The 27,611-nt window shown below is 61.3% G+C and overlaps 1 protein-coding gene across 20 annotated transcripts in view; it reads right to left on the minus strand.

Moving 5' to 3' along the window:
- Positions 1–5,810: 5,810 nt before the first annotated feature.
- The window catches only part of RREB1 (ras responsive element binding protein 1), a 179,414-nt gene continuing 157,613 nt past the window's right edge, over positions 5,811–27,611 (minus strand). For 18 of the 20 annotated variants that reach the window (XM_089334480.1, XM_089334484.1, XM_070074444.2 and 15 more), the window contains 4 exons: positions 24,609–27,552; positions 16,807–16,971; positions 10,212–10,976; positions 5,811–8,823 (listed from right to left, as the gene is read on the minus strand). In XM_089334480.1, the coding sequence (XP_089190606.1) occupies positions 8,408–8,823; positions 10,212–10,976; positions 16,807–16,971; positions 24,609–27,552 (4,290 nt within the window). In that variant the 3' untranslated portion in view covers positions 5,811–8,407. The remainder of the gene's footprint in view (positions 8,824–10,211; positions 10,977–16,806; positions 16,972–24,608; positions 27,553–27,611) is intronic. The other 2 variants (XM_089334491.1, XM_089334490.1) reach the window with 1 other exon arrangement.

Consider the following 27,611-nt stretch of genomic DNA (forward strand, 5'->3'; position numbering starts at 1 on the left):
TCACTCCTCTCCTCTCCATCCCTCCAAACCCTCACTCTGGTTGCCCGGCTGGGTAGGTCTCCCTCTGGCTTCCTCTCTCAGCTTCTGCTAGGATGTTGCTGGGGCTCAGCTCTGGGGTGCTCGGGAAGCTTCCATGACCTTCTCTTCCAGCTAGAAACTCGCCCAAGTGTTCCGAGCTATCCCAGCACTGACTCACTCCCTCCTGCACGTATTCCCTGTCCACCGTGGCTTTCAGGCGGCGCCACGGCTCACCCCACGGCAACCAGCGGGGACACCCTGCAGCAGCTCACCGCCCCTGCACCGGGCGCCTGTCCCAGCTCTGCTCATCCCGCCGCTGTCCACTTAAGTCCTCCTTCCAGGTGCCTCTCTGTGAACGCGGGGTCCACGTGCCCTCCAGCCCTGGGACCTCCTGGGCGCGCTGTGCTCGCCGCCCATGGAACAACATCGTCCCGGGCCCAGCTGCTCCATCCTGCTCGTCTGGAGGCAGAGTGGGTGTCCCACTTGCCTACGCTTCTGCCCAAGTGGAGCACAGGGCTGAGGTGATTGGCTGCTCGGCAAATATTTGCCGAGTAAACAAAGGGATGGCCACGCCTGGCCGTGGTGCCTCCTGCTCCCAGCTCCGCTCCCTCATCCTCGGGCCTGGCCTCCTTCCAGGTGATTCCGAGGCGCCAGGCAGCCTTTTTCTCACCTGCCTGCCAGGCCCCACAGAGGTCACCGCCAAGCTCACGTCCATGAGGCCAACCTGCAAACGCCGGGCTTGCGTCTGCCCCCTCCAGGAATTCAAAGAGCACACGTGACAGGAAAGCCTGGCCTGGGGCGGGTTGGGTGGGAGGGACCAGGTGCTCTCCTGCTTCCCTTTTGCTGCCCCCCCACCCCTTTTCTTGCGCTCGACTCCCCTGGCCAGTCAGGAGCTGCACAGCCCAGTGGCTGTAAACCCTTGAGAATCAGAACGTGATGTAGCGGGGATGGAGGGAGGGAGCTGGGGGAGACAGGCAGGTGGGCAGGAGCTGGAACATTCTGAGGACGCCGCAAGGCCAGGCCGGGAAGTTCTGCTCGCGGCACGGCTTCCCTTGGGGCCTGGGAGGAAGGGTGGCAGAGCAGGGGCAGGGGTCTGCAGGGAGCGTCCCCAGCACGGCATGGGGACAGCATTTGGCACAGGCCCTGTGTGGGGAGTCCAAGGCAGTCAGACCCAACCGTGGCAAATGGAGCCTCAGGGTTCCTGTTCCTGAAAGGAGACCAAGGCAGCTCTGTGCTGAGCAGTGAGTGTGAGCCGGCCATGGGTGCAGGGCGAGCGGGACCCCTGGGCCCCCAAGGACGTGAGTGGCCAGGCCTGAGACGCCAGGGGAGTCCTGGGCCCTTGGCAGCCTTGGTAGGGAAACAGAGCTCTGGGTGCCGGGCCTCGGGCAGAACGGAGCAGCGCCCGGTATCAGCAGGGACACCCGGGACTAACAGTCTTGGGAAGGTGAGCTCCAGGCGAGGGCAGTGTGCCCTGTGCAGCCGCCCCGAGAGCCCTGTGCCAGGAAGGCGCCGGGCTTGGCGCTCAGTGCTCCGAGGGCACCAGCTGGAATTGCTTGTGATGGTGTCTTGGAGCTGGGTGTGCAGGGGACGTCCAAGGGGCAGCAGGGTGTGCAGGGTGAGGGCTCATGGGCCCTGCTGCCTTCCACCACCTCCCCAGTAGGATGGGTTCGTCTGCTCCCTCACCCCTCTGTCCCTGCTGGGGGCCTGAGAGTGGCAGCCGTATCTCTGTGCCCACGGGAAAACAGAACTCAGAATTCAGAGTGACCTGGAGAATACACAGATGGTGCCAAACCACAGCTGTCTCCACGCTTCGCGGCAGTCACGTGCTAGGGTTTGAACTCGCCCTCCGCCCGAGCCCTCCGGGAAGTGACTGACTGGGTCGCGGGGATGAAGGGTTTAGGGGACCCACAGGATCTCGGGCAGTAGCTTTGTCATAAACGTGAGCTCTGCCAGGAACACCTTGGCCAAGTGACCTCGCGGCCACGGAGTGATGCAGCACATGGGCCATCCTCTGCTGCCCCCCCCCCCAGGGGCCTCAGCGGGGGGCCTGGATCGAAAGCAGAGCAGCCGGGACTCGAACCGGCACTCGTGTGGGATGCTGGCATCACAGGCAGCAGCTTCCCCCGCTGTGCACAACACAGGCCCCTAAACCCGTACTCTTACAAATTCCTGTCTCAGGTCTTGTGTTACAGCAACAGAAAATGGACTCAGACATCGTGGGCCCCTCGTTCTCGGTCACTGCCCTGGTAGTGGTCACCCGACACTGTCCGTGCCCGTGGCCAGGGTGGCAGCGTTTTTTTTCTGGTGGACACCTTCCTCCCAGTAAGAGCAGTCGGCTGCGGGCCGGCCAGGACAGATCTCAGCCTGCAGCCCTGCTCTGAGGGGTAAGGAGTGTCTGTTCCCTCCCAGCTCACCGGACTCGGGTGAGGACAGAAAACAAAACCCGCAGGAGGGCACTGCAGTGGGCAAAAGTCCTGCCTGGACACACTGGAGAATGAGGAAGGAGCGCGTTCGTGCCCACCCTCAGCACCGTTCAGTGGACAGAGTATCTGAGAACCGACGTCGAATCCCTTCACTGTTTCCTCTGTGTTTCTCTGCAGCCCCGAAATTTTCCATGCTGAGCCGGCCTCACGTTCTATGTCAAAGCCCTGAACAGGAGCTGAAGAGCCCCCACCCCCACCCCCACCCCCACCCCACGCTGCCGGCCTCCCACTGAGGGCTGGAAGCCACGCCTCTGTGGTTCGCTGGCTCCTGCCCTGACGCAGCCAAGGCTCCAGGCAGCCACGGCCAGTGCCAGGCGTATCACTTCCACATTTGGCTGTGGCTTCCTTCCCCTACGAGTGAAACGGGAAAGGAGTGACCACTGCTTCTTATTTAGGACACTGCCTTTGGCAGCCTAGACTTGGAGGGGACTGTCTCGCTGCTGCCAGCGAACAGCCTTCAATTATAAGTTTAAAATAGCCCCAGCCGGTCTCCCTAGTTCCCGGCCACCTCGGGAGTCAGCAGTAGCAGGGGTGGGGGTGGGGGCCGGAGCTGCTCCAGCCTTCCGCTCAGCATCAAGGCTGCACTAGCAGCTCGGGGCCTGCCTGCTCCTGGTTCATGCAAAGGACCCTTCGGAATCTATGAGTAGGGCCAAAATGCAGGAATACCGAATCAGACTGTTTTTTAAATAACATTTTTTGTTTGAAAGAAAGTGAGACAGAGAGAGAGCTCCCATCTGCTACTTCACTCCCCCAAATGCCCATAAAACAGCAGAGGCTGGGCCAGGCCAATGCCAGGAGCCAGGGGACACCATCAGGGTTTCCCACATGGGTGGCAGAGGCCCAAGCACTTGGGTTGTCACCTGCTGCCTCCCAGGGTGGGCATGAGCAGGGCGCTGGAATTGGAAGCAGAGCTGGGAGTTGAACCAAGGCATACTCACACGGGGTGTGGGCGTGCCAAATGCTCACCACCCAAGTAAGGCTCTTGGCGGCGGGGTGGGAGGTGTTGTGTGCTTTCGCCATGGCCACGCCTGCCAGGAACTGAAGCAGGCCTGTAGGCCTAAGATCTGTACCTCTAGAAGCTTCTCTGGCTTTGTAGCCTCGCCTCTCCCAGTGCTGGCACCGCACCTGGGCTCAGGAGCCCCCGCGGCCTGTGTCAGAACGTGGATTCCGACCCAGCAGGCCCTGGGGGTGCTCGGCGCACGCTCTGGGCACTGCAGCAGCAAGGCGTTGAGCCTGGTCCACACTGGCCCTCACCTCCAGAGGAGGGGGCTCTCCTGCTGATGGGAGCCTCCCTGAGTTGGGAGGGGCCTCTCCCAGCAGGGGCACTGTCAAGGCCACGATGGGGGCCCCTGGGGCCGGCTCTGAGTAGGACAGTCACTGGATGACAGAGGAGCAGCGGGCTTGTGGGGTGGTGCCTGGTCTCCCCCAAGCCCCTCCTCTGGTGAATGCCTCCAAACCCTGGGGCTGGGGTGACTGTGTCCCATGAAGTTCTGCCCTCCCACCCCACAGGGCACCATGAGACCCCACAGAAGCACTCCCAACACTCACGTCCCAGCGAGTGCTCCCGACACTCACCTTGTGTGTGTTGGCTCCACTCCTGGCCCTTCGTCCACAGCACCTAAGGCAGGGACAGGCACTGGCTGGGCCCTCAGGAAGGAGGGCTTGAGGCTGAGGATTCCAGTCCTCTACACAGCGTTGGTCCCTGCCTCCTGCCAACCTGGAGAGATCCACGTGCAAGTGTGTTCCGCGTGTGTCTGCCAAACACGGCACGCTCTCGCCACTCCCAGGGCGGTGCTTAGAGACAGGAGTAGAATGGTGGCTACTGGTGGGTGGGGAAGCGGGATCTGGGGCGAGTGTTCAGGGGTCCAGAGCCCTAGTGTGAGGAGAAGGTTCTGGAGAAGGGAGGTGGAGACAGCTGCACAGCAGTGTGACTGTACTTAGTGTCGCTGACCTGTGCGCTTACGACGCAGGTTTAGATGGTCAGTTGCAGGTGCCTGCACTGTGGCATGGTGGGCAAAGCCACCGCGTGCGATGTCGGCATCCCACCAACGCTGGTTCGTTTCCCAGCTGCTCCACTTCAGATCCAGCTCCCTGCTAATGACCTAGGAAAGCAGTGGAAGTCAGCCCAAGGTTTTGGGCCCCTGGCACCCATGTGGGAGGTCCAGATGAAGCTCCCGGCTCCTGCCCGGCCAGCCCAGCCTCAGCTGTTGTGTTTTGAGAGTAAACCAGCAGATGGGTGATCTCTGTCTTGCTGCCTTGAAAATAATTTGAGAATTTAAACAAATGGTTTGCAAGCAATCCTGGTTGAACAAGCACAGGTCACAAGGCAGTGGGGGCTCCTGCTGCCACCTTCACGAGCCTCTTCTCCGTGGTTATTTTCCGTTGGAAGGTGGGAAATGAAAGGAGCTCCTGTCTGAAAACCCAGCTTTCTCTCTGCAGCTGTCGTAGTGGGTGAGGCCTGGAGGCTACCCCAAGGTCCTGCGCCCCCGCCCTAATCCTGCAAACTACAACTGTGCAGCCATCAAACAGGGCGTCTCCCAGGTGGGAGTCTCCCGGGCAGGGCGGCCGCCCACGCCCCAGGCACTGACCTAGACACCGAGGTTACAGCAGGAACCAGACGCGTTTCTTTCCTGGTGCAATCTGAGTTCCGTCGTGGCAGACAACAGTATACACGGTGTGTTCACGACCATCCAAGGGGACAGTTAAGTCCCAACAGGGCAGGACCCGGGAGGGCAGGGACAGCGAGCAGGGAGGACGCCGCTGCGGGAAGCCGACCAGACCGGGGAGATGCATGAGGGCTGGGGCAGCTCACAGCTCTGTCTCAGGACTGGGAGCCTCAGGGGACCAGGGGACAGGGCTGCCACGCCCGCCCTGCAGTGCTGTGGCTTGAGTAGTATGGTGCTGCTGACACATCTCCAGCACCAAGGACAGTCAGCTTCTCCCAAGGCCAGCCCCCTGCACCCCGGCAGAGGTGCGTTTATCCACGGCTGCCCGACACGTCTGATTCCCCCAAATAGTGGGTCTCGGCCTGCACCGTCCCCAAGCCAAGGGTCACCGTCCCTTCCCTGCCCGTGGCTCTCTCAAGTCTGCCCACAGCTCCCCACCACCTCTCAATCCCGTCCCCTGGGGTGGAGTACAGGACAAAGCCTCAGGTCCCCCGCGTGCACCGGGGCAGCTCCTCGTCCCGCAGCTCTGCCGTGGCTGCACACTTCCCGAGCGGCCATCCTCTCCCCTGGGCGCCCACAACCCGCCCTGAGGGGCCGCAGGTCTGGGACAGGACAACAGCGGACCGTGGGACAGGCAAGCTGCCATTTTTAAAATATAACATTTATTGCTTTAGATGGTTTGATACAGAACAGCTTTCTTTTCATTCTGAATCTGGAAGTTCTATACAACTGAATACAAAGAGGAACAAAAAGTACCAAAACCAAACTTGTGATTCTCTGTTCATGTGGCATAAACCAGCTTTGTACATAACGTGTAGCAGCAGTTTTTTAAGTTCCCTTTAGAAAAATAGGAATTCTACACATTTATTATTGTTTCCTGTTTAATGCATGGGCTGAAATCAATAGGATCAACTTCCTTCTTGAAGAGAGAGGGGAGAGGAAAGAGACGAACGTCTGACGAATCTTTCTGAACGGGCATCCGAGCTGCATGCGAGACTGCCCTGGGGGCTTCGCTCTCACAGCCAGGCGGTCCCTCCTGTAGTGATTGACTCTCAGCATCATGTCCATTAATCAAAGAGAAAAAAAAACAAAGAAAAAAACACTTGCACCTCAAAAAACTTTTCAGAAGACCCATATATATACACACACATATATATATGTATATTTTTTTTGTAAAAGCCCTGAGAGAAGGAGAGAGAGAATCAAACAAAATGTATGGAAACAAATTAGCTGGACATGCAAAGTAAGCTACGATTCACCCAGAGTTTAAACAAATCACAAACTTCACAGTTTAATACTGGGGGAGGGGACGAGAACAACGAACAAGTAATACATCTCTCAACCTCACTAATAAAATGTGGCAAGACCTTACTACGGGGGCGGGGGCACAGATCAAGGCTAAATAAAGCTTTAACTCCATAGCGATTACTGCGGCGGCAGCCCCGGCCGCGCGGCCTGCTGGGAGCGATTCCTGCTACATCTCACCGCGGCCTGGTTAGTCACGGCTCCTCCCCACAGCACTGCGGGTCTGGCGTGGAGAGTCGGAGAGAGAGACAGAACACGAGGAACCCCAAATAACAACGAAAAGAAAAACTGTAGTAACAATAGAGAGAGACCACAAGGGCTGCGGGAACTGGTTTCACCTAAACAGACCAAGGGGCCAGCGGCTGCCACCTGCGCTTGCCTCCACGGTAAATGGAAGCCCGTTCAGGAACTGGCTCGTGCCTCCCCGTTACAGGTCAAAGCCAGCTCTGCCTCCCTTGTTGGCCTTCTACACACCCAGACTATGCTTTCCATCCTCCAAGTGTCTCCACCTCCCTCAGGGCCCCTGCCACCAGGCCGACCCGTGAGCAAGGGGGGGAGGGACACGCGTGCTTTCACGTGCATGGACACAAGCACAGGAGGGGCGCCTGGAACCAGGAGGGGCTGCAGGGGGCGGGCAGGAGGCAGCACAGGGGGCCGTGGCCTCGGGTCAGCTACAGTAGGACTGATTGCTTTTGCCTGCAGGCGGCTGCGCTGGGGCACCAACACCCCAGGGTTCGGTTCCACTCAGGAAATGAGAAACGGCAGGTGGATCTCTGCGCGTGGGAGGAAGCTAAGGGGCTAGCTCTCTCCTCCTAACCCTCGCACGTGTGGCTTTATCGCAGTAGTGATTCCGCGCTTGGCCCGCCCGCGACGGCCGCAGAGCCGCGCAGGGCAGGAAGGGGACCGGGCGGCGGGCTCCCCTCTCCAAGCCGCCCCTGCGCTGGCATCTGCAGTCAGGGAAAAAAGGCTTATGTGAGTACAGTAGAAGAGCCGCCCCCCGGGGGTGCCGGCGACAGCTTCAGGCACGTGCTACGGGGGACCTGGGGGGGGTGCAGGTCTCCCAGGACAAATATTGCCCACTTGTTTCTGCTGACTGCAGAGACCAGCAAACTGACAAACTACAAATAATAATAATAATAATAATATTAACAACACATACACCACAGGGGAGGGGGGAAGCCGAACGCAGGACGCCCAGGCCTGTCTCCCGGGCGGCAGGTGGCCGGGACAGCCACTCTCGGCGAGTGGGAGGCGGATGTCTTGAAAACTTGAACCAGAACCACTTCTAGAGCGGACAGAGCGGGGCCGCGCACGAGGCTGAGGCTGCAATCTCCCCCGGTTTTGGCTGGAGCCACACGTGGGAGCCTCCCTCAGCCGCCTGCGCTACCGCCCAGAACCAGGCTGCAGCTCAGCACGTGCAGGCGCGACCCTGGACAGACAGGGGCGCGTGCGGGAGCTGAGCGACTCCGCCCTTCCTCGGGTCACTCACGGGAAATTCACATCTTCTTCTTCCAGTTGTGGGCTGCGCCATCCGCGGGCTCGGCTTCTCCCGTCTCCAGCGCACGGAGCCAGGGGCACTGGCGGCGATTCCCAGGAACCAGCTCACACACCCCCTTCACACAGGGTAACGTTAATGCTTCTCCAGGCAATTCATTAAAATACGCGCTTTGTTAAAAAGTCGGTTTGGGAAAACACAAGGCCCAAGACGACGCGGGAGGCTCCCCAAGTAGTTAAGGCACTGGTGTGGGCGCGGGCACGCGGGAAGGGCTATGGCACTGCTGGCGCGGCCGCGCACCTGCTGGTCGCTCGCTCCCCGGCAGGCAGCCGGAGGGCGCAGAGGAAGCCTCTGGACAGGCTCGGGACACGTTGCTCTGCTGGCTTGTGTGTGTGTGTGTGTGTGTGTGTGTGTGCACGCGCGGAGGGGGCGGGCGGCGGTCACTCCGTGCCCAGGAGGGCGGGGGCGGGCCGCTTGCTGTGCAGCTCCAGTAGGTCTTGCACCAGGGACTCTGGGCTCTGGGGGCCGGGGTCCCCCGGAGCCGCCTGCTCCTTGGGGCTGCCCCGGCCCCCGCTCTTCTCCTTCCCGCCGGGGCCCAGGCTCTCCTTCCGGCTCCGGGTGACGGCCACGTGGTTGCTGGTGCTGGGCGCCGGCTCGGCCTCGTTCTCCGACACCGGGTTGTTGCCGCTGTGGGTGGACTCGTTCTCGCTGTCCTCGTCCCCCCGCTCGTCCTTGTCACTGTCCTTGCCCTGGTGCTGGGCGCGCCTGGCTTTTTGGTGGATGCGCTGGTGCCGAACGAGGCTGTGCTTCAAGGTGAAGGTTCGCTCGCAGGTCTGACACTTGTACGGCCTCTCCCCTGGGGCGGCGGAGAAAGGGACACACGGGCGTTAACAGGCAGGCCACTGGCACCCACACTCCTGCCCCGCACCCAGACAGGCCCACCCGGGAGCCCTCTGCATCTGGACTGGCAAAGCGGGGACAGACGCGCGCCAGGGGCCTCCCCCTCCTCCCGTTCCTCTCTCAGCCCAGCTCTTCGTCCTGGTCTTGGAAACCCGAGTCCCAGATGCAGGAGTTTCGGGGACAGAGACTGGCCTCGGCCCGAGCCCGGCCGGCAACTCCACAGCGGGGCAGAACCGTCCCCTCCGGCGGCTCTGCAGCACGGCCGTGCCCTGGAACCACAGCCTGTGGCTCCTGCACCAGCCGCCAGGAGTGAGACCAGCACCTGCCGGGCAGGGGGCCGAGTCTCTGCTGCCAGTCAGGGCCCACAGCCCTCACACAGCCCCCGAGCTGCAGGGGTGGGGGCACGTGTGTGGGCAGGAGGCTGCTGGGGAGGTACACGCAGGGGGGCTGGCGTGTGGGCCACGCGTGTGCACAGGAGCCGGTGTGCAGGGCACGTGTGTGCATGGGAGGCTGTGGTGGGACACACGTGTGTGCACAGGAGCCGGTGTGCAGGGCACGTGTGTGCATGGGAGGCTGTGGTGGGACACACGCGTGTGCACAGGAGCCGGTGTGCAGGGCACGTGTGTGCATGGGAGGCTGTGGTAGGACACATGCGTGTGCACAGGAGCCGGTGTGCAGGGCATGTCTGTGCATGGGAGGCTGTGGTGGGGTGCATGTGTGTGCACAGGAGTCAGTACGCAGGGCTCGTGTGTGCACGGGAGGCTGTGGGGACGCACGTGTGTGCACAGGAGTCAGTACGCAGGGCACGTGTGTGCATGGGAGGCCGTGGTGGGGTGCACGTGTGTGCACAGGAGCTGGTTTGCAGGGCATGTCTGTGGGGGCACGTGTGTGCACGGGAGGCTGTGGTGGGACACACGTGTGTGCACAGGAGTCAGTACGCAGGGCACGTGTGTGCATGGGAGGCTGTGGTGGGACACACGTGTGCACACAGGAGCCGGTGTGCAGGGCATGTCTGTGGGGGCACGTGTGTGCACGGGAGGCTGTGGTGGGGTGCACGCGTGTGCACAGGAGCTGGTGTGCAGGGCATGTCTGTGGGGGCACGTGTGTGCACGGGAGGCCGTGGTGGGGTGCACGCGTGTGCTCTGCTGGCCTGTGTGTGTGGCGGGGAGCCGGTGGGCGCAGGCCCGTGTGCCCACCACTGGCTGCAGCTGAGCTGCAGGAGAGCCGACGCCGGGCACCTGCCCAGCAGGTCAAGCTCTCTTGCTCATGCCCGGCTCGGGCCCAGCCAAGCCCCCCGGGCCGCGTGCAGGCAGGGGCGCGCCCCGTCCCCGGCCGGCGCCTTACCCGTGTGGGAGCGCATGTGGCGGGTGAGGTCCTGCAGCGACCAGAAGCGCTTGTTGCACACGCTGCACACCTTCTTCCTCTTGTCGGCCTTGCTGGCCGCGCTCTTGGGCGAGTCCGTCTTTGGTTTCCTGTCGTCGTCGCTCTTCTCCGAGGACTTCGGCTCGGCCGCGCCCTCCCCGTCCGAGGGGCCCTCGGTCTCCTCACTGTGCTGCTCCGCCGCGGCCGGGGCCTCCCCCGCGCCCGGGCCGGGCTCCGCAGCCGCAGCGGGGGGCTCGGCGGGCTTCTCCTCGGGCGCGGGCGGCGCGTCCCCCTCGGCGGGCGGCGCGGCCCCGCCGTCCCGGGGCTCCTGGCGGCCGTGCACCTTGCGGTGGCGGCTCAGCGTGCCCAGGAACTTGAAGCTCTTCCCGCAGGCGTCGCACGCGTACTTGTGGTCCTGCGGGCCGCAGCCCCCGGCGCCCGCCTCGCCCTCCGCCAGCTTGAAGTCCATCAGCTTGCTGGCCAAATCCAGGTCCAGGCTCTTGTTGCTGCCCGCGTCCTCCTCGGGGCCGTCCGCCTCCCCAGCGCTCTCCTCGGGGCCGTCCCCCGGCGCCCAGCTCTCCTCGGCCCCCTTCTCTCCGCCCTGGCCCGGCGATGCTGGCCCGGCCTGGGCCTGCGCGGCTGCCGTGTCCTCGCTGGCCTCCGACGGCGACGGCTGCTCCGTGTCGCGGGAGGTGAGGTCCAGCACCTCCCCGGCGGGGGCCGACGTCTCAGTGTCTGACTGGCTGTCTGTGTGGGCAAGCACAGCGGGGGCTGGGTTCAGGGGAGACCCAGGGCTCCACGGGCACGCAGCTGGGCCCACCCCAAGCCCACAGCCGCCATCTCACCCTGGGATTTCCTGGGGAGGCCTACAGCACCCTGGGGCCTTGGGCAGAGGCAGCGGCCACATGCCTGCAGAAGGTTCCGGAAGGTTCTGGAAGGTTCCAGCCTCCACAGCGCCCCGCCCCCCCCCAGGTGTGAGTGACTCAGGCAGCACAGACAGAGGGGCTGCAGGACAGGAGAAGAGTGAGGTCCAGACACTGGCAGCACCAGGCGTTGAGGAAGCCAGGTTGTAAACAAGTTATTTTTCCGGTGCAGAGATGATACAAACATGCAACATACACAGGACCCCCCTCCCCATCCTCCACAGAGAGGGGGTCCAGTGTGGAGTCCATGTCCTCCCCTGTGGCAGACATCTACGCTGCCACCTGCCAGGTCAGAGGTCAGAGGTCAGGAGACGCATGCACCCTGGGAGGCTTTCCTGGCTGCAGCCAGCTCCTGACAGGGGCACATAGGGGGAGGCAGCTGAGGCAGGAGTGGGCGTGCGTGTGGACAAGGGATTCTGGGTTATCCATTCCACAGACCCTGACTGTGCGCACGGACAAGGGATTCGGGGTTACCCATTCCACAGACCCTGACTGTGCGCACGGACAAGGGATTCTGGGTTACCCATTCCACAGACCTGACTGTGCGCACGGACAAGGGATTCTGGGTTACCCATTCCACAGACCTGACTGTGCGCACGGACAAGGGATTCTGGGTTACCCATTCCACAGACCTGACTGTGCGCACGGACAAGGGATTCGGGATTACCCATTCCACAGACCCTAGGACTCTGTCTCTTGGTTTGCTCCCATCTGGCCCTAGCAAAACTAGATGTGGGAAGCCAGCCGGCTTTCTGTGACCGTAAGGGATGGCACTGTGGCAACAACCGTGACACCAAACGGTGCCACCACCTCCTCTTGGCGGCGTCTCGGTATGTGCCATGACGGTGAAGCCGAAGCTGGCCAGGAGCTGCCTGGAGCTGATCCGCTGCTCCCAGGACCGGGGCAGCTCAGGGCTCTGTGGCACACAGGAGCTGTGCCTCCCTGGATGGGCTGCCTTGCCTCAAGCCTGGGGTCTCACAGGCTGTCCGCAGGCGCACCACATCAGTCCTCGCCCGTCCCCCTTCCCAGTGTCAGTGTCGTCCTGGGGCTGGGTCGGAACAGGACCTGACCCCCGGGTCACCTGCCATCACCTCATCTGCCTGGCTCTGTTCCCACTACACCTGCTGGCCGCCTGTCTCAGCATCTCACAGCAGGTTTTAGAAGGAACTGGGGGGGGGGGGTGTGTGCTGTGGCACAGTAGGTTAATCCTCCACCTGAGCGCCAGCATCCCATATGGACGCTGGTTCTAGTCCCGGCTGCTCCTCTTTCAACCCAGCTCTCTGCTGTGGCCTGGGAAAGCAGTACAAGATGGTCCAAGTCTTTGGGCCCCTGCACCCACATGGGAGACCAGGAAGAAGCACCTGGCTCTTGGCTTTGGGTTGGCACAGCTCCAGCCATTATGCATTTGGGGAATGAACCAACAGAAGGAAGACCTTTCTCTCTGTCTCTCCCTCACACTGTCTGTAACTCTCTCAAATAAATAAAATCTTAAAAAAAAGAAAGGAACCGAGGCATTGTGTAAATAAAACATTTCTGACCAGATGTGCATTTTGAAAATTAGCAAAAAACTCAAGAGCATGCACACCGACAGCAAGGCCATCTTCCAGGTCAACCCGGGCAAGCGCTTTCTGAACTGTTTCAAAAGAGTATCTGCAGATGGATTCTGGCACAGGCCCCGCGATCAAAATAAAGATGCTTGGCTTTCTGGGGGATTTTCTTTTTTCTTCTTCTTCTTCTTTTTTTTTTTTTTTGGACAGGCAGAGTTAGTGAGAGAGAGAGAGAGAGACAGACAGACAGAGAGAAAGGTCTTCCTTCCATTGGTTCACCCCCCAAAAGGCTGCTGGGGCCGGCGCACCGCGCTGATCCGATGGCAGGAGCCAGGTGCTTCTCCTGGTCTCCCGTGGCGTGCAGGGCCCAAGCACTTGGGCCATCCTCCACTGCACTCCCAGGCCACAGCAGAGAGCTGGCCTGGAAGAGGGGCAACCGGGACAGAATCCGGCGCCCCGACCGGGACTGCCGGTGTGCCGGCGCCGCAGGCGGAGGATTAGCCTAGTGAGCCGCAGCGCTGGCTGGGGGATTTTCTTAAAAAGGCTGCATCTTCAGTGACTTCCTCTTTGTCCCAGTTTATCCTGGGCTCTTTCTGTGACTATTTTTCTTTTAAGGAAAGGACATGGATCATTCTAACTGTATGGAATACATTTAAATGGAAAAAAATCAAAATGAATTCTGAAATTCTGAAACCCAACCCACATAAATATACTGCGGTGCACCTGTTCCCACGCTGAAGACCTTCCTTAGAGTGGATAACCGAGAGCGCCCCAACCTAAGGACAGCGCGAGGCCAACTCCCTCTGGACAAAGGGGCCTTGGGTGTGCTCTACCCAACGGCCACTAGGGGGAGTGTTCCAGCAGGGTAGCCCCCGCTCGCCAAGCTACAACTGCAAAGCATTTTTGTCAGTGACTCTGTGAGAGCCAATTTACAAGGCCAGCTCCAAATGCTTCCTCCTAGCCCTCCCAAATGCAGGCAGCTCAGTGGATAACTCCGTAAGTAATACGTTTTAAGATTTATCTATGTATTAGAAAAGCAGAGTTTAGAGAGAGAGAGGAGAGGCGGAAACAGATCTGCCTGCTCATCAGTCTCCAAATGGTTGCAATGGCCGGGGCTGGGCAAGGCTGAAGCCACGGGCCCCAACTCCATCCAGGTCTCTCACGTGGGATGCTGGCTTTGCAGGCAGCAGCCTCACCCCCCCCCCCCCGCAGCGCTCCCCAGTTCTGTTCGTGGTGTCAACGTCTAAGAGGAAGCAGGAGTCCTGGTGGAGGGTAAACCTGCAGCTCCTCCTACACTTTCCCAGTCAGCTCGCCGGCTGCTCCCTGCAAATGCAGTGGTACTCAGGTGCAGACCCGACGGGCGGGGCAGCTCCGCGGAGAGGCTGCCCCGTCCGCACGTCACCTGTTCAGAATTGAGCACTACGGGAAAGTTTAAAAACCTCCCCGCTTACACCAGCGGTCCCGTGTCGGGCCAGTGCCGTGACACAGAAGGGTAAGCCTGTGCCTGCAACGTCGGCGTTCCCCCATCAGAGCAGTCTGAGCCCCAGCTGCTCCGCTTCTGGTCCAGCTCCCTGCAGCCGGGGCCCGTGAAGGCAGCGGGATATGACCCCCGTCAGAGGCCCGGATGGAGTTGTGGGCTCAGCCCTCGCCACCGTCTCCCACTCTTTCACATCAATCAATGAGTCTTAAAAACAGAACAGGCGGTGCCTGCCAACATGAGAGCTCCTCCAGGCATGTGGGGAAGCCGTCAAGGGCACGCCAAGGGCACCGTAGGTCCAGGGAGAGTGAACGGACAGCTTCCGTTTGAATCTCAGCGCTCGCTATGCCCTGCTCTGCAGCGACGGTTTGGCGGGAGGGGAAATCTAGGGTGCATTTTCATGAAAGACTTCATGTGACTGAAAATGTGAGACCAGGGTGGGCGTCTGGTGGGCGTCAAGACACTGCTTGGAAGGCGCACACCTTGCATGGGGGTGCCTGGCTCTGCTTTGGATTCCAGCTTCCTGCTAACGAGCGCCTTGGGAGGCGTGGTGGCTCGAGTACTTGGGCTCCTGCCACCCACGTGGACGGAGGCCCCGACTCCTGGCTTCAGCCCGGCCCAGCCTTGCCTGTGCTGGGCATCCGGGGAGTGAATCAGGGGGTGGAAGATCTCTGCTGCTCTGCCTTTCAAGTTAAAAACACAGAAACAAAGAGAAAAAAAAAAAAAACAAACAGAAAACGGCAGGGCTGCTATGAAACAAGCTCGCTCAGGGGTCGCGAGGAACTGCAACGTCGGGGCATAAACCTGGAAGCCCCAAAGGAACATCCTTCGTCACGCACTGCCCCTTCCTTTCCTTTTAGACGGCCTCCCCCAGAGCCTCCTTCCGACTTCCTGGGAAGGGGCCCAGGCAGCTTGCACCCAGCCCTATCAGGCTCAGCAGGCCCTCAGAATCCCCCCCGCCCCATCTCCAAGGCCTCCGTCACTCCCTGTTCTGCCTCTCCCTCGTGGAGCCCAGTGCTCCGTCCCCACACACGTGTCTCCTCTCTGCTGGCCTCACGTCACCACTCCCGCTGCAATTTCTTTTTCGAGCGGCTTTGTGCCTTCCAGAAAACCTTTGCAGCTTCGGGGGGCAGGGCAGAGGCGGTGGAGGGGATTTGGAAAAACCAGACTCCCGTGACTGCGACCTTAAAGAAATGCACCTGCAGGGCAACGCTCGGTGTGCAGGGGAGGCTAGGACCGCGCGTCTCGACCAAGCGGAGCATCTGTGTGCAGCCGCCCCGCGGGTCTGGGTCCCCTGCGTATCATCGGGGTGCACCCTGGCATAGGCTCCACACTTCAGGGCACCCTAAGTTACCTGCTGCTGTCCCTCACGCTCTAAGCCAGGCTGCGGGGAAACGCGCCCTGGACCGCCGGCAGGTGCTGGTTAAAGGCTAACCGGGCACCCTGCGGGCTGCACAGCAGGGCACCCTTAGGCTCATGGGTCCCACGTCATGGCAAAATTCCACAGGTGACCGTGCCCAGGTCTTTCCCGCCCCGTGGGAGCTGGGGGAAGGAGCCGGCGGACTGGCCCACGGGGAGGGTCTGACCTAGACTAAAGGGCTGGGCAGTTCAAGGGCAACCCAAGGGCTTTACTCCGGCTGTTTCCTGAGGGCTTGCGTGGGGGGCATGGGAAAGGGCAGAGTGCTCAGGTCCCCTCCTGCAAACGCTGCCCTGCTCCTGTCTGCAACAGGGGTGAGGACAAAGGGGCTGGGGTTAAGACCCGGCCCTCTGCCCAGCTGACGCCGGGGCCGGGGGCCCTCCACACTGCACAGCGCCCCACCCCCACCCAGGTCCAAGGACGAGAAGCACACGCCCCAATGACAGCCTTAGGAGAGCACAGCTGGGCTCCTCTGCTCAGCCCCAAGCCACAGGCAAACGCCGGACTTCCAAGACCTGCAGAACGGGCCCAGCACCTGCAGTGCTGCCGGAGCGATGCCCACTACCCCCCAACAGCCACACGTTCTTGTGTCTTGTCTTGGGGCGGGGGGGGAGACGAGGGAGTGTGCACTGAAGACGGGGCGGGGGGGCAAGAGAAGGGGCGTGCGGGGAGGAGGCAGGAGAGGACCAGGGCAGGCAGCTGTTAATGGCTCTGTGCGGGCGGGGGCAGGTAACAGACAGGAGCAGAGAGCAACACCCGGATGGACGGACGCAGGTCAGGCACAGCCGTGATGACACACAGGACATGCAGAGGGCTCTTTCATGAGGACAGTTTCACGGGGGGGGGGGGAGAACACGGCCCCGGCCGGCCTCTGCCTGTCCAGCAACTGGGCACACCCCATCGCTGCAGTTCCCTGCGCCTGGGGGGGGGGCGCCGGGGGGCAAGGTCTCACACCCTCCCTCCCCCTCCCCCCACCCCCGCCTCCCCACGCAGGAACAGGCCTGCTTCTAAGCTGGGGGCGCTGCGACTCGTGTCTGCTGTCTGTCCATCTAGGCTGAGCTGGCCGGGGAGTCAGGCCCCACCCGGCCTCGGCAGGGGCCACCTTTGGGGGCTGCGGGGCTCCGAGTGCTACGGAGGCGCGCTCGGCGGCCGGGCGGACCGAGCCAGAGCCGGCTCCTCCCTCTCTGGGTTCTCCACCACCTGGAGGCACTACCTGGGCTATCAAAGACTCCAGCTTCACTCTCTCTGGACTGGGGCATTAGCCCGTTTCTTCTCAGGGAACAGGTGGTAACTCCGTGTTTGCGCAACTGGTGGCGTTCACAGTTAGATTTGGTAGAAAAGAAGGCATCGCATTTTTGACAAGGGAAGGGTTTCTGACCTGAAGCAGGAGAAAAAATATATATTTATCTGGCTTTCTACTGCAACGAGAAAGAAAAGTCCCTCTTGAGTCATTCCCCTGGGACTGCTGGCATTCGTTACACCCCCCCACCCCCGCCCATCCCTTTAAAGAGAATTAACACTGGAAAATAAAAAAAAAAACAGCAAAACACAGCGACAGTTGAGGTAATGATTCCCCCCGCCCCTTAGCCTGAGTGGAACACAATCAGTTGCTGTTTTCAAAACACTAAAAGAAAATTAACAATGAAATGAAGGCATATACATTGAGAATAAAACAATGGCGTTACAATTAAAAAATATTCAACAACAACAACAGAGTGAACATGGCAAGACAACGTCTACGTTTCATCACAAGGGGTCACCTTAAATAATCCCTAGCCTGGTGAGCGCCGAGTTGGGGAAGCAGGCCCAGGCCCTCCTGGGGCAACTCTGAACCCCTTGGCTGTATGCAGGGGGTCCACCTAGATGTCAGCCCCCGCCTCCTAGACAGGTGTCCGTCCAGGGCCCTCCCGCAGGGGCCGCGGCCCTGAGTTCCCGGTACTCCCCCTGTCTGGCTTGCCCAGACAACCTGCAGTGACCTGTGCCCAAGGTCACTGCCATCCCTGCTGGCAGGAGACAGGAGGTCCTCTCCTATCAAAGGTTCTTTGTTCCCCTTGCTCCAAACCTGGCTTGGTGGTAGGTAAGTGACCAACTCATCACTCTGTCAGCAGCAGACCACGCCCAGCTCCGGTGGGGTCGCCGGCTGGCGGAGTGCCCCGCCCCCAGGAGGTGGCCGCTGTGTCTGTCTCAGCCTCTCCTTTTACTGGGGCCCCTTCAGTACTGTGAACACCACCTTTCACAAGGCAGGGGAAGCTCCAGGGTGCGTGGATGGCGGGAGGCCCAAAGCACAAAGCCAAAGGGGCTGGGGGAGAGAGAGGGATAGAGGGAGGGAGGGAGGGAGGAGAGGGGGAGAAGAAAGGGGTTAGGCCGGCACCTGCCACACGCCGGCTCTTCCTTGTGGACTGTGGGTGCTCTTCAGGGGCGCAGGTGTCATTCACACAGCAGCCTGACTCAGAGCTGCAGTGTGGGACCCTCAGGACTGCCACCATCACACACGGGAGTCCCGGGGGGCTCCCCCTCCCTGGAATGCATGGCAGGGGCCGAGGTGGGGGGCCGCCTGCTTCCTCTCAGGTAGGAAGAGCTAACTCCTGGCAGCACCAGCACCCAGCACCAGGGGAGGCTGTTCCGGGACAGCAAAGGTGTGCAGGCCCGGCACATGACCAGGAGCCATCATGGTGGGGGACGTCCCCTCTCTGCTCTGCAGAAAGGCCCTGGGGTGCCACCCCCAGTCGCCTCTGAGCTCCTAAAGCACACGAATACCACGGGAAGAAAACCCAGAACCCCCAAAGATAACGTTTATCTTGGTACAAAAAGTTTTGAAGTTCACGCATAGTTTATTCACAACATACATTTCCCATGAAGTTTTTAATGACAAAACTATGCATGGATCTGCAATTGTTTTTGCATCAAAATAAACTCTTCCTTTAATTCCATGTTCCACCAAGTTCTGGAAGTACCCTCACACGTAGGGGAGCACCACAGGTCAGAGGTGAGAACTGGGACTGGCACCACCATCTGCACCACATGCATCCTTTAAGGGCGCCGGCTCAAGTCCTAGCTGCTCTGCTTCTGATCCAGCTCCCTGCTGATATGCCTGGGAAAGCTGTGGGTCCTGCTACCCAAGTGGGAGTCTCAGATGGAATTCTAGGCTCCTGCTTTGGCCTGGCGCAGCACTGGCTATTGCAGCCACTTGGGGAGTGAACCAGCAGATGGAAGATATCCCTCTCCTTCTCCCTCTCTCTCTGCCTTTCAAATAAATAGCTGCTTGAAAGTGTCTGTTAACAAAGTCTTCTAGGCATTTTCTGCTAAGTTTATTCTGAATAAACAATAAAACAAAAACCAGCTTTAAATAAGATTATGATTTTGGGGCTGGTGCTGTGTAGTGGGTAAGGCTGCTGCCTATGGCGCCGGCATCCCACATGGGCCCCAGTTTGAGTCCCGGCAACTCCACCTCTAATCCAGTTCCCTGCTAATGCGCCTGGGAAAGCAGCAGAAGATGGCCCAGTGCTTGGGCCCTGCACCCGCGTGGGAGACCCAGAGGAAGGTCCTGGCTTCGAATAGGCTCAGCTCTGGCTGTTGAGGCCATCTGGGGAGTGAACCAGCGGATAGAAGACCTCTCTCTCTGTCTCTACCTCTCTAACTGTGTCTTTCAAATAAATAAATAAATAAAATAGAAATTAAAAATATGAGGGGCTTTAGAAAGTTCATTGAAAATGGAATTAAAGTTTTTTTTTTTTATTGTTTTTGACAGGCAGAGTGGACAGTGAGAGACAGAGAGAAAGGTCTTCCTTTGCCGTTGGTTCACCCTGCAACGGCCGCCGTGGTCAGCGCACTGTGGCCGGTGCACCGCGCTGATCCGATGGCAGGAGCCAGGTGCTTCTCCTGGTCTCCCATGGGGTGCAGGGCCCAAGCACTTGGGCCATCCTCCACTGCACTCCCGGGCCACAGCAGAGAGCTGGCCTGGAAGAGGGGCAACCGGGACAGAATCCGGCGCCCCGACCGGGACTAGAACCCGGTGTGCCGGCGCCGCTAGGCGGAGGATTAGCCTAGTGAGCTGTGGCGCCGGCTTTAAAGTTCTTTTTAATACAAAAATTCTGAAATTCATGCATAGCTTTTTCATAGCATGCATCCCCATGAACTCCATGAAGATCCTGCATATGCACGGATTTCGACTTTTCTGCATCAAAAGCAACGTATCTTCTCAGTTCCGTGCACTTTCAGGAGACCCCTTCTGGCGAGTGCACAACATAGCCCTTCTTGGTGACGTTACAACAGGCGTCCTCACAGGCCTCAAAGTCTGTGCAGAGCTTCAACTTGGTAACTGTCCCACAAGGGGCATGTGTGTGTGTGTGTGTGTCTGACTGCAAGAGCGACTGTGGCCACAAGCAGTTGCCTTTAAAGCACCCATGCCCCCCGCCCACTCCAGCCCCCAGCGTCGGGCATGCCAACCTTCAGCCAGTGGGTGCGCAGGCTCTCGTAGGAACCGACAGAGATGAAGGGCACAGGATCTGCCCGCACTGGGGGGAGTAGGAGAGCGAGCTGGGAGAGGGAAGCACACGGCAGACACCAGACGCAGGAAACCGAGCTGGCCATGTCTCCGTCCACTCCTCAACTTGGGCGGAAAACCACGTGGCTTCTCCTCTCAGCAGGGCGACACAGCCAGGGGCCCCACACCCAGGACTTTCTGCCACCTGAACCTACCCCCTGTCTTCCTTTTCTATTTTCTCCTTGGCAGGGGGCCACGGGGAGGAAGCTGAACGCAGCCAGGTAGGCATGGCCAGGTGCTTCCCACGCCCACGTGTGGACACCGAAGTGACTGACATTCCCAACGTGCTGCAGCGAGTGAGACAGGAGGGGGAGCGGCGGAGTGGGAGAGCGAGCCGGGACCATGGACCGGCACAGGGACGAGGCACCCAGCACAGGGAAGGAGGAAGCCCACGAGGGCCGAAGCAGACTGGCTGTGTGTCCTGGCACTCGCCGCTCCACCTTGGCCTAAAAACACAGGAGACGCTCACGAGGGCGAAGGCGGGAACAGAGGGCACTGTTGTCCCCTCAGGTGGTGAGGAACCAGGAACTGTTCCCTCCAGCAGGAAGCCGCGGGCCGGGAGAAAGCCAGAGAGGAGCGGCGGGAGAAGGCAGGTGCCCGCAGAGGCCGCGCCAGGGGCCATGAAAAAGCCCATGGCTGCCGCCAGCTTCCTCCTGCACCAGTTCCTGGGACGGAGCCCAAGAGGGCAAGGAAAGGACTGATGCTCCTTGCTGGTGGCCAGTGGGTGGCCCCGGGTCAGACGCCCAATAGCCGGTCTGCTTCCTGCTGCCCCGAGTGGGGGAGGCACAGCGGAGGACATGAGCACAAAGTAGAGACATTACGGTAACGCCGAGGCCGCCCTCAGGACAGAGACACTGTGCTGGCCGGGACCCAGCTAGCTTCTAACAAACAGGAAGCCCCACAGAGCGCTGCCCCGTGACACCTTGGGTCGCCGCAGCGCCAGCCTCCAAGTCCCCAGGCCCTGAGTCTCCCAGGGGCGGAGGGAGAGGCATCCAGCGGGAGCCGGGGAGGGCCATGCAGCTCTGGGGGTGGCAGAAGTGCCCACCAGGGGAATGCGTTGATGGCCGTCGAGGCGCCGCCCGGCTCTCACGCCTGGTGATGGCGACACATTTTCCCAAGGCACGGGTCTCAGCCAAGCGCTGTACACGGCCCGATCTTACAGTGGGGCTGCTGACAATGGCCCCGGGAGCTGACGAGGCAGGTGCGCAGAGCCCAGCGGGCGGTGGCCGGCACAGTTCTGTAGTGACCAAAGCTCTGACGACGAGCACTCTCGGGCTGGAGCCTGTCTTCCGCACGTGAGAACACGAGGCGGCCCTGTCTGAATTCCCGCACTGCCTCCTACTACACAGCTATGATGATGGCAGAACAGGCACTCGGCCTTCTGAACTGAATTCCTCACGGCAGTGTGGACAGCGTCCACGCACAGGCCCATCCTGAGAGTCAATGTCACGATTAAGGCTCGGGAGGGGGCTGGTGCTGTGGCGCAGCGGGTTAGGCCGCCGGGGACGCCGGCATCCCCTGTGGGTGCTGGCTTCGGTCCCCGCTGCTCTGCCTCCCCCCCAGCTCCCTGCCAATGCTCCTGAGAAAGCAGCGGAAGATGGTCCTAGTGTTTGGGCCCCGGGACCCACGCGAGACACCCATGTGGAGTTTGGGGCTTCAGCCAACACTGGCCGCTGGAAGCCATCTGGGGAATGAACAAGTGTTTGGGAAATGCAGATGGCTTTGTCTCTCCCGCTGCAACGCTGCCTTTCAAAAAACAAAGCAAAAACAAAACGGGGGTGGGCAGGCTGGAGTCTCAAGTGGGAACAACTTTCGGGTGTCTGCAAAGACTGGGGCTGCTCCAGGCTTCTCAGGGAGCTTGCTGGGACCCCAGACGTCTGAGCACACACGGCTCATCCCGGAATGCGTAGCCACTACTGGCACAGATGCTCGGCCGGGGGGAAGGGCATGGGGAGGCCGGGGACCAGCGAGGGAAAGAGGCGAGCGGGGGAGGAGCCAAGATCAGATCCAGACCACCTGCCTCCCGAAAGGCAGAAGCGCTCACGTCTCCACGGACCCTGCAGGTGACAGCAGTGTCATGGAGAAGGGCAGCAAGACATGGCTGCGGGGCACAGTCTCTCGCGGACGCGTTTTCCTCTCTGAACTGCTGTATTCCTCTGCCAGGCTTAAGTTGTTTCCACGGAGAGAACGCCAGGGCCTGAAGCGGCGCGTCCCGCCCTGGTTAAGGGAGTCCCCTCTCTGACTCGCATCCACGTGGCTGACGCTGGCACCTCGTGCAGCCCTGCCCTGACCCCCGAGCTCCGCGCCACGGCTTCTGAGCTGCTTCCCCTCCCCAGGCTGCCCCCTGCCCGCTCTCCCGGCTTCCGGCAGTGCCTCTGCCACCTGCTCCCTGCAGCCCCACCCCTCCCAGGACGCTCAGGGCTACCTCACGTTTCTGGGATGATCGGCCCTAGATAAAGTGTTTCTACTGGCACGCAGAACACTCAACCTTGTCCCCACCACCTTCCCCCCTCTCCACAGTGTCACCACAGTGTGGCAAGTTCCCTCTGTCTAGGGCTGCTATATTTAGCAACTGAATACACAGGCTGCTCAGTTCAGCTTGTTAGTGTATCTCAAATTTGCAAGGAAAAAAAGCAATGGCAGAAACCACAGGGGCGCCAGCTCGAACCCCGGCTGCTCCACTTCTGATCCAGCTCCCTGCTAAGGTGCCTGGGAAAGCAGTGTAGGAGGGACCAAGTGCTTGGGCCCCTGCCACCGACATGAGGGAGCCGGATAGAGTTTGAGGCTCCTGCTTTGGCCTGGCCTGTCCCCGACCGTCGTGGCCATTTGGGGAGTGACCAGTGAAGGGAAGACCTTCTGTCTCTGTGCCTCTCACTCTCTGCTACTCTTTCAAGTAAAATAAATAAACCTCAAAAAAAAATTGTTTAAATTCAAATGCAACTGGAATCCTGTTTGTGGAAAAATGGTATTAAAAGGTGTTTATTTTTGCATAAAAATAAAGTGAAACCCACATTTTTTTTTTCTTAACATGTAATTCACACGAACTTTTTTAAAATATACTTTTACTTATTTTCATTTTACTTGAAAGGCAGAGAGGCAGAGAGAGAGAGAGAGATCCCTCATCTGCTGATTCCCCCCTAAATGCCCACAATGGCCAGTTTGGGGCCAGGCAGAAGCCAGGAGCCAGGAGCTCCCTCCAGGTGTCCGTGTGGGGAGCAGGCACCCAAGCCCGTAACCATGGGCTGCCTTCCAGGTGCACACTAGCAGGGGGCTGGGTGGGAGGCGGGCACTCGATGCGGGAGGACACGGGCGTCCTAACCAGTGCACCGCGCCTGTCCCTCCACCAACTGCGGAGGTCTCCTCATTGTAGCTGTCAATTCTGTACCGCACAAACAGAAGCACTTGGTTTGAGGCCCCATCTATTAATACTGGGGTTGTAAACTCCGAAGAGTAACAATCTCCATTAATTAATCCTTGATTCACTGATATAAATCCTATAATAAAAATTAACATTACGGGGCTGGCGTTGCGGTGTAGTGGGTAAAGCTGCCGCCTGTGACGCCGGCATCCCCTATGAGCGAGGGTTCGAGCCCTGGCTCCTCCACTTTCTGTCCAGTTCCCTGCTGATGGCTCAAGAAAAGCGGTGGAAGATAGACGGAATGTTTGGGCTCCTGCTATCCACGTGGGAGACTTGGAAGAAACTCCTGGCTTTGGCCTGGCCCAGCCTTGGCCATTGTGGCCACCTGAGGTACGAACCAGTGAATGAAGACCTCTCTCTCCCTCTCTCTCTGTGTAACTCTTTCAAACAAACAATTAAATCTTAAAAAAAAAAAAAAAAAAAAAGATGAGCCTTGAATACTAGCAGTGCCCAGTGTAAAATTAAAGTGTATCTTGTCCGCTAAACATCTCTTTAAAACTCAACTCGTAGAAACTAACGTTTGAACAGCACTTTCGGGACATCTCTCTGGCTCTTCAAGTCCGTTTCTTAGACGCTTAGTCATACTTTGGGTCTTTCTCTGGAGCAGTTATTTTCATAGAAATAAAATTAACACATAAGTTCTCGCAGCACCCGTCCCTGATTGTCACAGGTGTGACTGTGTTCGCAAGGGTAAGGAAGCTGGCAGCATCAATGTCCTTCCTGGAGAACCACACTCAGCCTGCAGCTCCCGTGGGCATGCGCCAGGGCCAGTCCTGCCACCCTCCCTGGGGACACCAGGCCAGTCCTGCCACCCTCCCTGGGGACACCAGGGCCCGTCCTGCCACCCTCCCCCGGGGACATGAGCGCCAGTCCTGCCACCCTCCCCCAGGGCCAGCAGGGCCAGTCCTGCCACCCTCATCAGGGGACACGAGCGCCCGTCCTGCCACCCTCCCCGGGGCACCCCAGGGCCAGTCCTGCCGCCCTCCCGGGGACAGCCCGCGCTGGACGCCTCCCGCCCCCGCAGCGCCAGCAGAGGCCGCGGCGCAGGCCTTACCGGTGTGTGTGAGCATGTGCCTCTGCAGGGAGCTGGCCCAGGGGAAGACGCGCGGGCAGTGCGGGCAGGTGATCTTCTGCAGGCAGCTGGCGTACGAGTTGCGCTTGGCCCGCAGCAGCTTGTCCTCGGCGGGGCCGGCCTGCTCCTCGTCGCTGGGCCCCTGGGGGTCGCCGGGGGCCGCGGCCGCCTCCTCCGCAGCGTCGTCCTCCGCCGCCGCCGCCGCGGTCTGCAGGAACGGACTGAACTTGTTGGTGTCCGTGGTGGCCAGCATCTTCTCGATGCTGGCGAACTCCCCGCTCGAGTCCAGGTCCACCGCGCCGCAGCCGGCGTGGGGCCGGGGTCTCAGCCCCCTCTTCCGGCCCCTCTTCTTGGACGAGCCCGCAGGCTCCTGCTCTGAGGGCGAGGCCGCCTCTGGGCTGCTGGCCGCCGGCAGCGGGTCGCCGGCCTCTCCGGGGCTCGTGGCACCATCAGTGGCGGCGGGGGCCACTGGGGCCGCGGGGGCCGGGGCGGCTTTGGGCGCGGAGCTCGCGGGGCCATCGGCAGCCACGGCCAGGCCGCCGCCGGCGCCAGGCTCTGCCATCTTGGCTTTCAGCAGGGTCGGGGCCGAGGACACGGACGAGATGATCTGGGCGATGGAGGCCAGCGGGGGCAGCTCTTCGGCCACGGGGGGCTTTGGCAAGAGGAGCGGGGGCTTGGGCCGCAGGGGTCGCAGCAGGGCGGGGCCGCTCAGGAGCGCAGGGCCGCCCAGCAGCGGAGAGCTGCTGACCAAGGCCGACGAGTAGATGGGCACGGCGAGCTGCACCGAAGCCTGCACCGGCTGCTGCGCGTGGGGCTCGGGGGCGCCGGCGGCCGCGGCCCCTGCCGGGCTCTCCAGGGTCCCGCCGGGCCCCGGGGCTGCCGGCGGAAGGCCGGAGGGCGGGCAGGGCGAGTGCCGCTCGGCGCTGCTGGCCTCCTGCTCGGGCCGCTGGGGCTCGCTGGGGGCGGCCGCGTCCTTGTCGCCTTTGCGCAGGTGCTTGGGGATGGACAGGTCGATGGGTTCCATGGAGCAGTCGTAGGCGGCCAGCGAGGAGGGGCACAGGAAGGACACATTCTCCTGCTTCACCTGCACCAGGGCCAGGCCCTTCTGGGAGAAGTCCAGGGGCTCGTTGAAGTCCACGGCGAAGCCGCTGACGGGTTCCAGCTTGATGGAGACGTGCGGCGGCGGCGGCTGGCTGGGACCCCCGTGCAGGTAGCCGTTCTGAGGCTCCAGGAAGGCGGCCAGGGGCTTGCGGTCGCCCTCGTCGCCGCGCGCCGAGGCTGCGGCGGCGGCGGCGGCGGCGGGCGCCTCGGCGGGGCCCAGGCCGCCCCGGCCCCCGCCGTCGGCCGCCAGCACGTAGCTCTCGATGTCCTGCTCGGGCACGTGCAGGTGCTGCTTGAGAATGTGGTGGATGCAGTTGCGCTTGGCGGCGAAGGCGGCGCTGCACTCCTTGCACTCAAAGGGCTTGCGCGCCTTGGGGCAGCCGCCCAGGCCGCGGCCGCAGTGCGTGCGCATGTGGACGCGGAGCGCGCGGTAGTGCTTCAGGTCCTCGCCGCACAGCCGGCACACCGTGTCGGGCGCGCAGAAGGCGTCCACCAGCTCGGCCGCGCTGCTGCTCACGTACTCGATGTTCTTCTCGATGTCCTTGCGGGTGGCCTTGAGGTGCTTCTTGCGCAGGTGCCGCTCGCAGTTGGCCTTGACCGTGAAGGGGTAGTGGCAGATCTTGCAGATGTACGGCCGCTCGCCGCTGTGCGTGCGCAGGTGGCGGATGAGCGCGGCCTTGTCGGCGGCGATGTAGTCGCAGATGTTGCACTGGTAGGGCGAGATGCCCAGGTGGGAACGCACGTGCGCGCGCAGCACCCCCGAGAAGGCGAACACCTGGTTGCAGAAGCGGCACGGGTAGAGCACCTTGCGCATGGCGGGCGTCTTCTTGCCGCCGGGCCCCGTCATGATGGCCTTGAGGTCCCCTTCGGTGATCTCCTGCTTGATCTTGGGCTCCATGCTGAGGGGCAGCAGGGCCTCGATGATGCTGTCCTGCTCCAGCTGCGTCTTCATCTCGGGCTGGTCCAGCCGCAGCGGCGGCGGCTGCTGCAGGAACAGCTGCGTGGCCGCGCTCGGCTGGGCCGCGGACTTGGACTGCAGCAGGTGCGCGTTGGCGGCCGCCTCCACCGAGCCCTTGAGCAGCCTCAGGGGCGGCGGGGGGAGGCTGGGGCTGATGCAGCCGGGGGAGGCCTGTTGGGCGTTGATGAGAGGCGGGGGCGTGGACGTGGCCACGACGGTCCTGGGGGTGACCAGGGGCTTTGGCTTCAGAGGGGGCATGTGCTTGAATATGGCCTGCAGGGGCGCGGCAGGGGCCTTGGAGAGCGGGGGCAGGCTGATCTGCGGCGGGGCCGAGGCGGCCATCTTCAGGATCTGCTGGATGTCGGCCAGCTCGATGGCCGACTCCCCAGAGATGGGCTTCACCACGATGCTGCTGTCCGGCTGGACGATGAAGCCCTTCTGGAAGGGCTGCAGCGACAGGTGCTTCACGCCCTCCTTGGTGGCCGGGAGCACCGTGAGAGAACCGGCCAGGGCAGCAGCTTCGAAAGGAGCCAGGCTCAGCACGCTGGTGCAGGCGGGGTCCTGAGGTAGCGGGCACTTGAGCGCCTGCAGCTGGATGGCTTGGTTGTCGTCGGGCAGGGGCTCCTCGGCGGGGGCAGGCTGGCTGTCTTTGGTGTGCTGCAGGCCCAGCCAGGCCAGGAAGACCTTCTGGTCCAGGGCGGCGTCAGGCAGGGCCTCGGCCTGCAGCTTGTCCCGGCCCGGGTCGGCGGCGTGTGTCTGCTTGTGCAGGACGAGCGAGGAAAACATGGGGAAGGCCTTGTCGCAGGTGTCGCAGACGAAACGATGCTGCTCACTGATGCTCCTTCGCAGGTTCGTCTCGCACCAGGCCTGCGGGGAACGCGCCAGTGAAGGCAGAGGAACGAGAGGTGAGGATTCGGGAGAAGCGC

This window comes from Oryctolagus cuniculus, chromosome 5, assembly GCF_051225735.1.
Source record: "Oryctolagus cuniculus isolate XC-2025 breed Fujian yellow rabbit chromosome 5, ASM5122573v1, whole genome shotgun sequence".
In the NCBI taxonomy this organism is placed as follows: Eukaryota; Metazoa; Chordata; class Mammalia; order Lagomorpha; family Leporidae; genus Oryctolagus; species Oryctolagus cuniculus.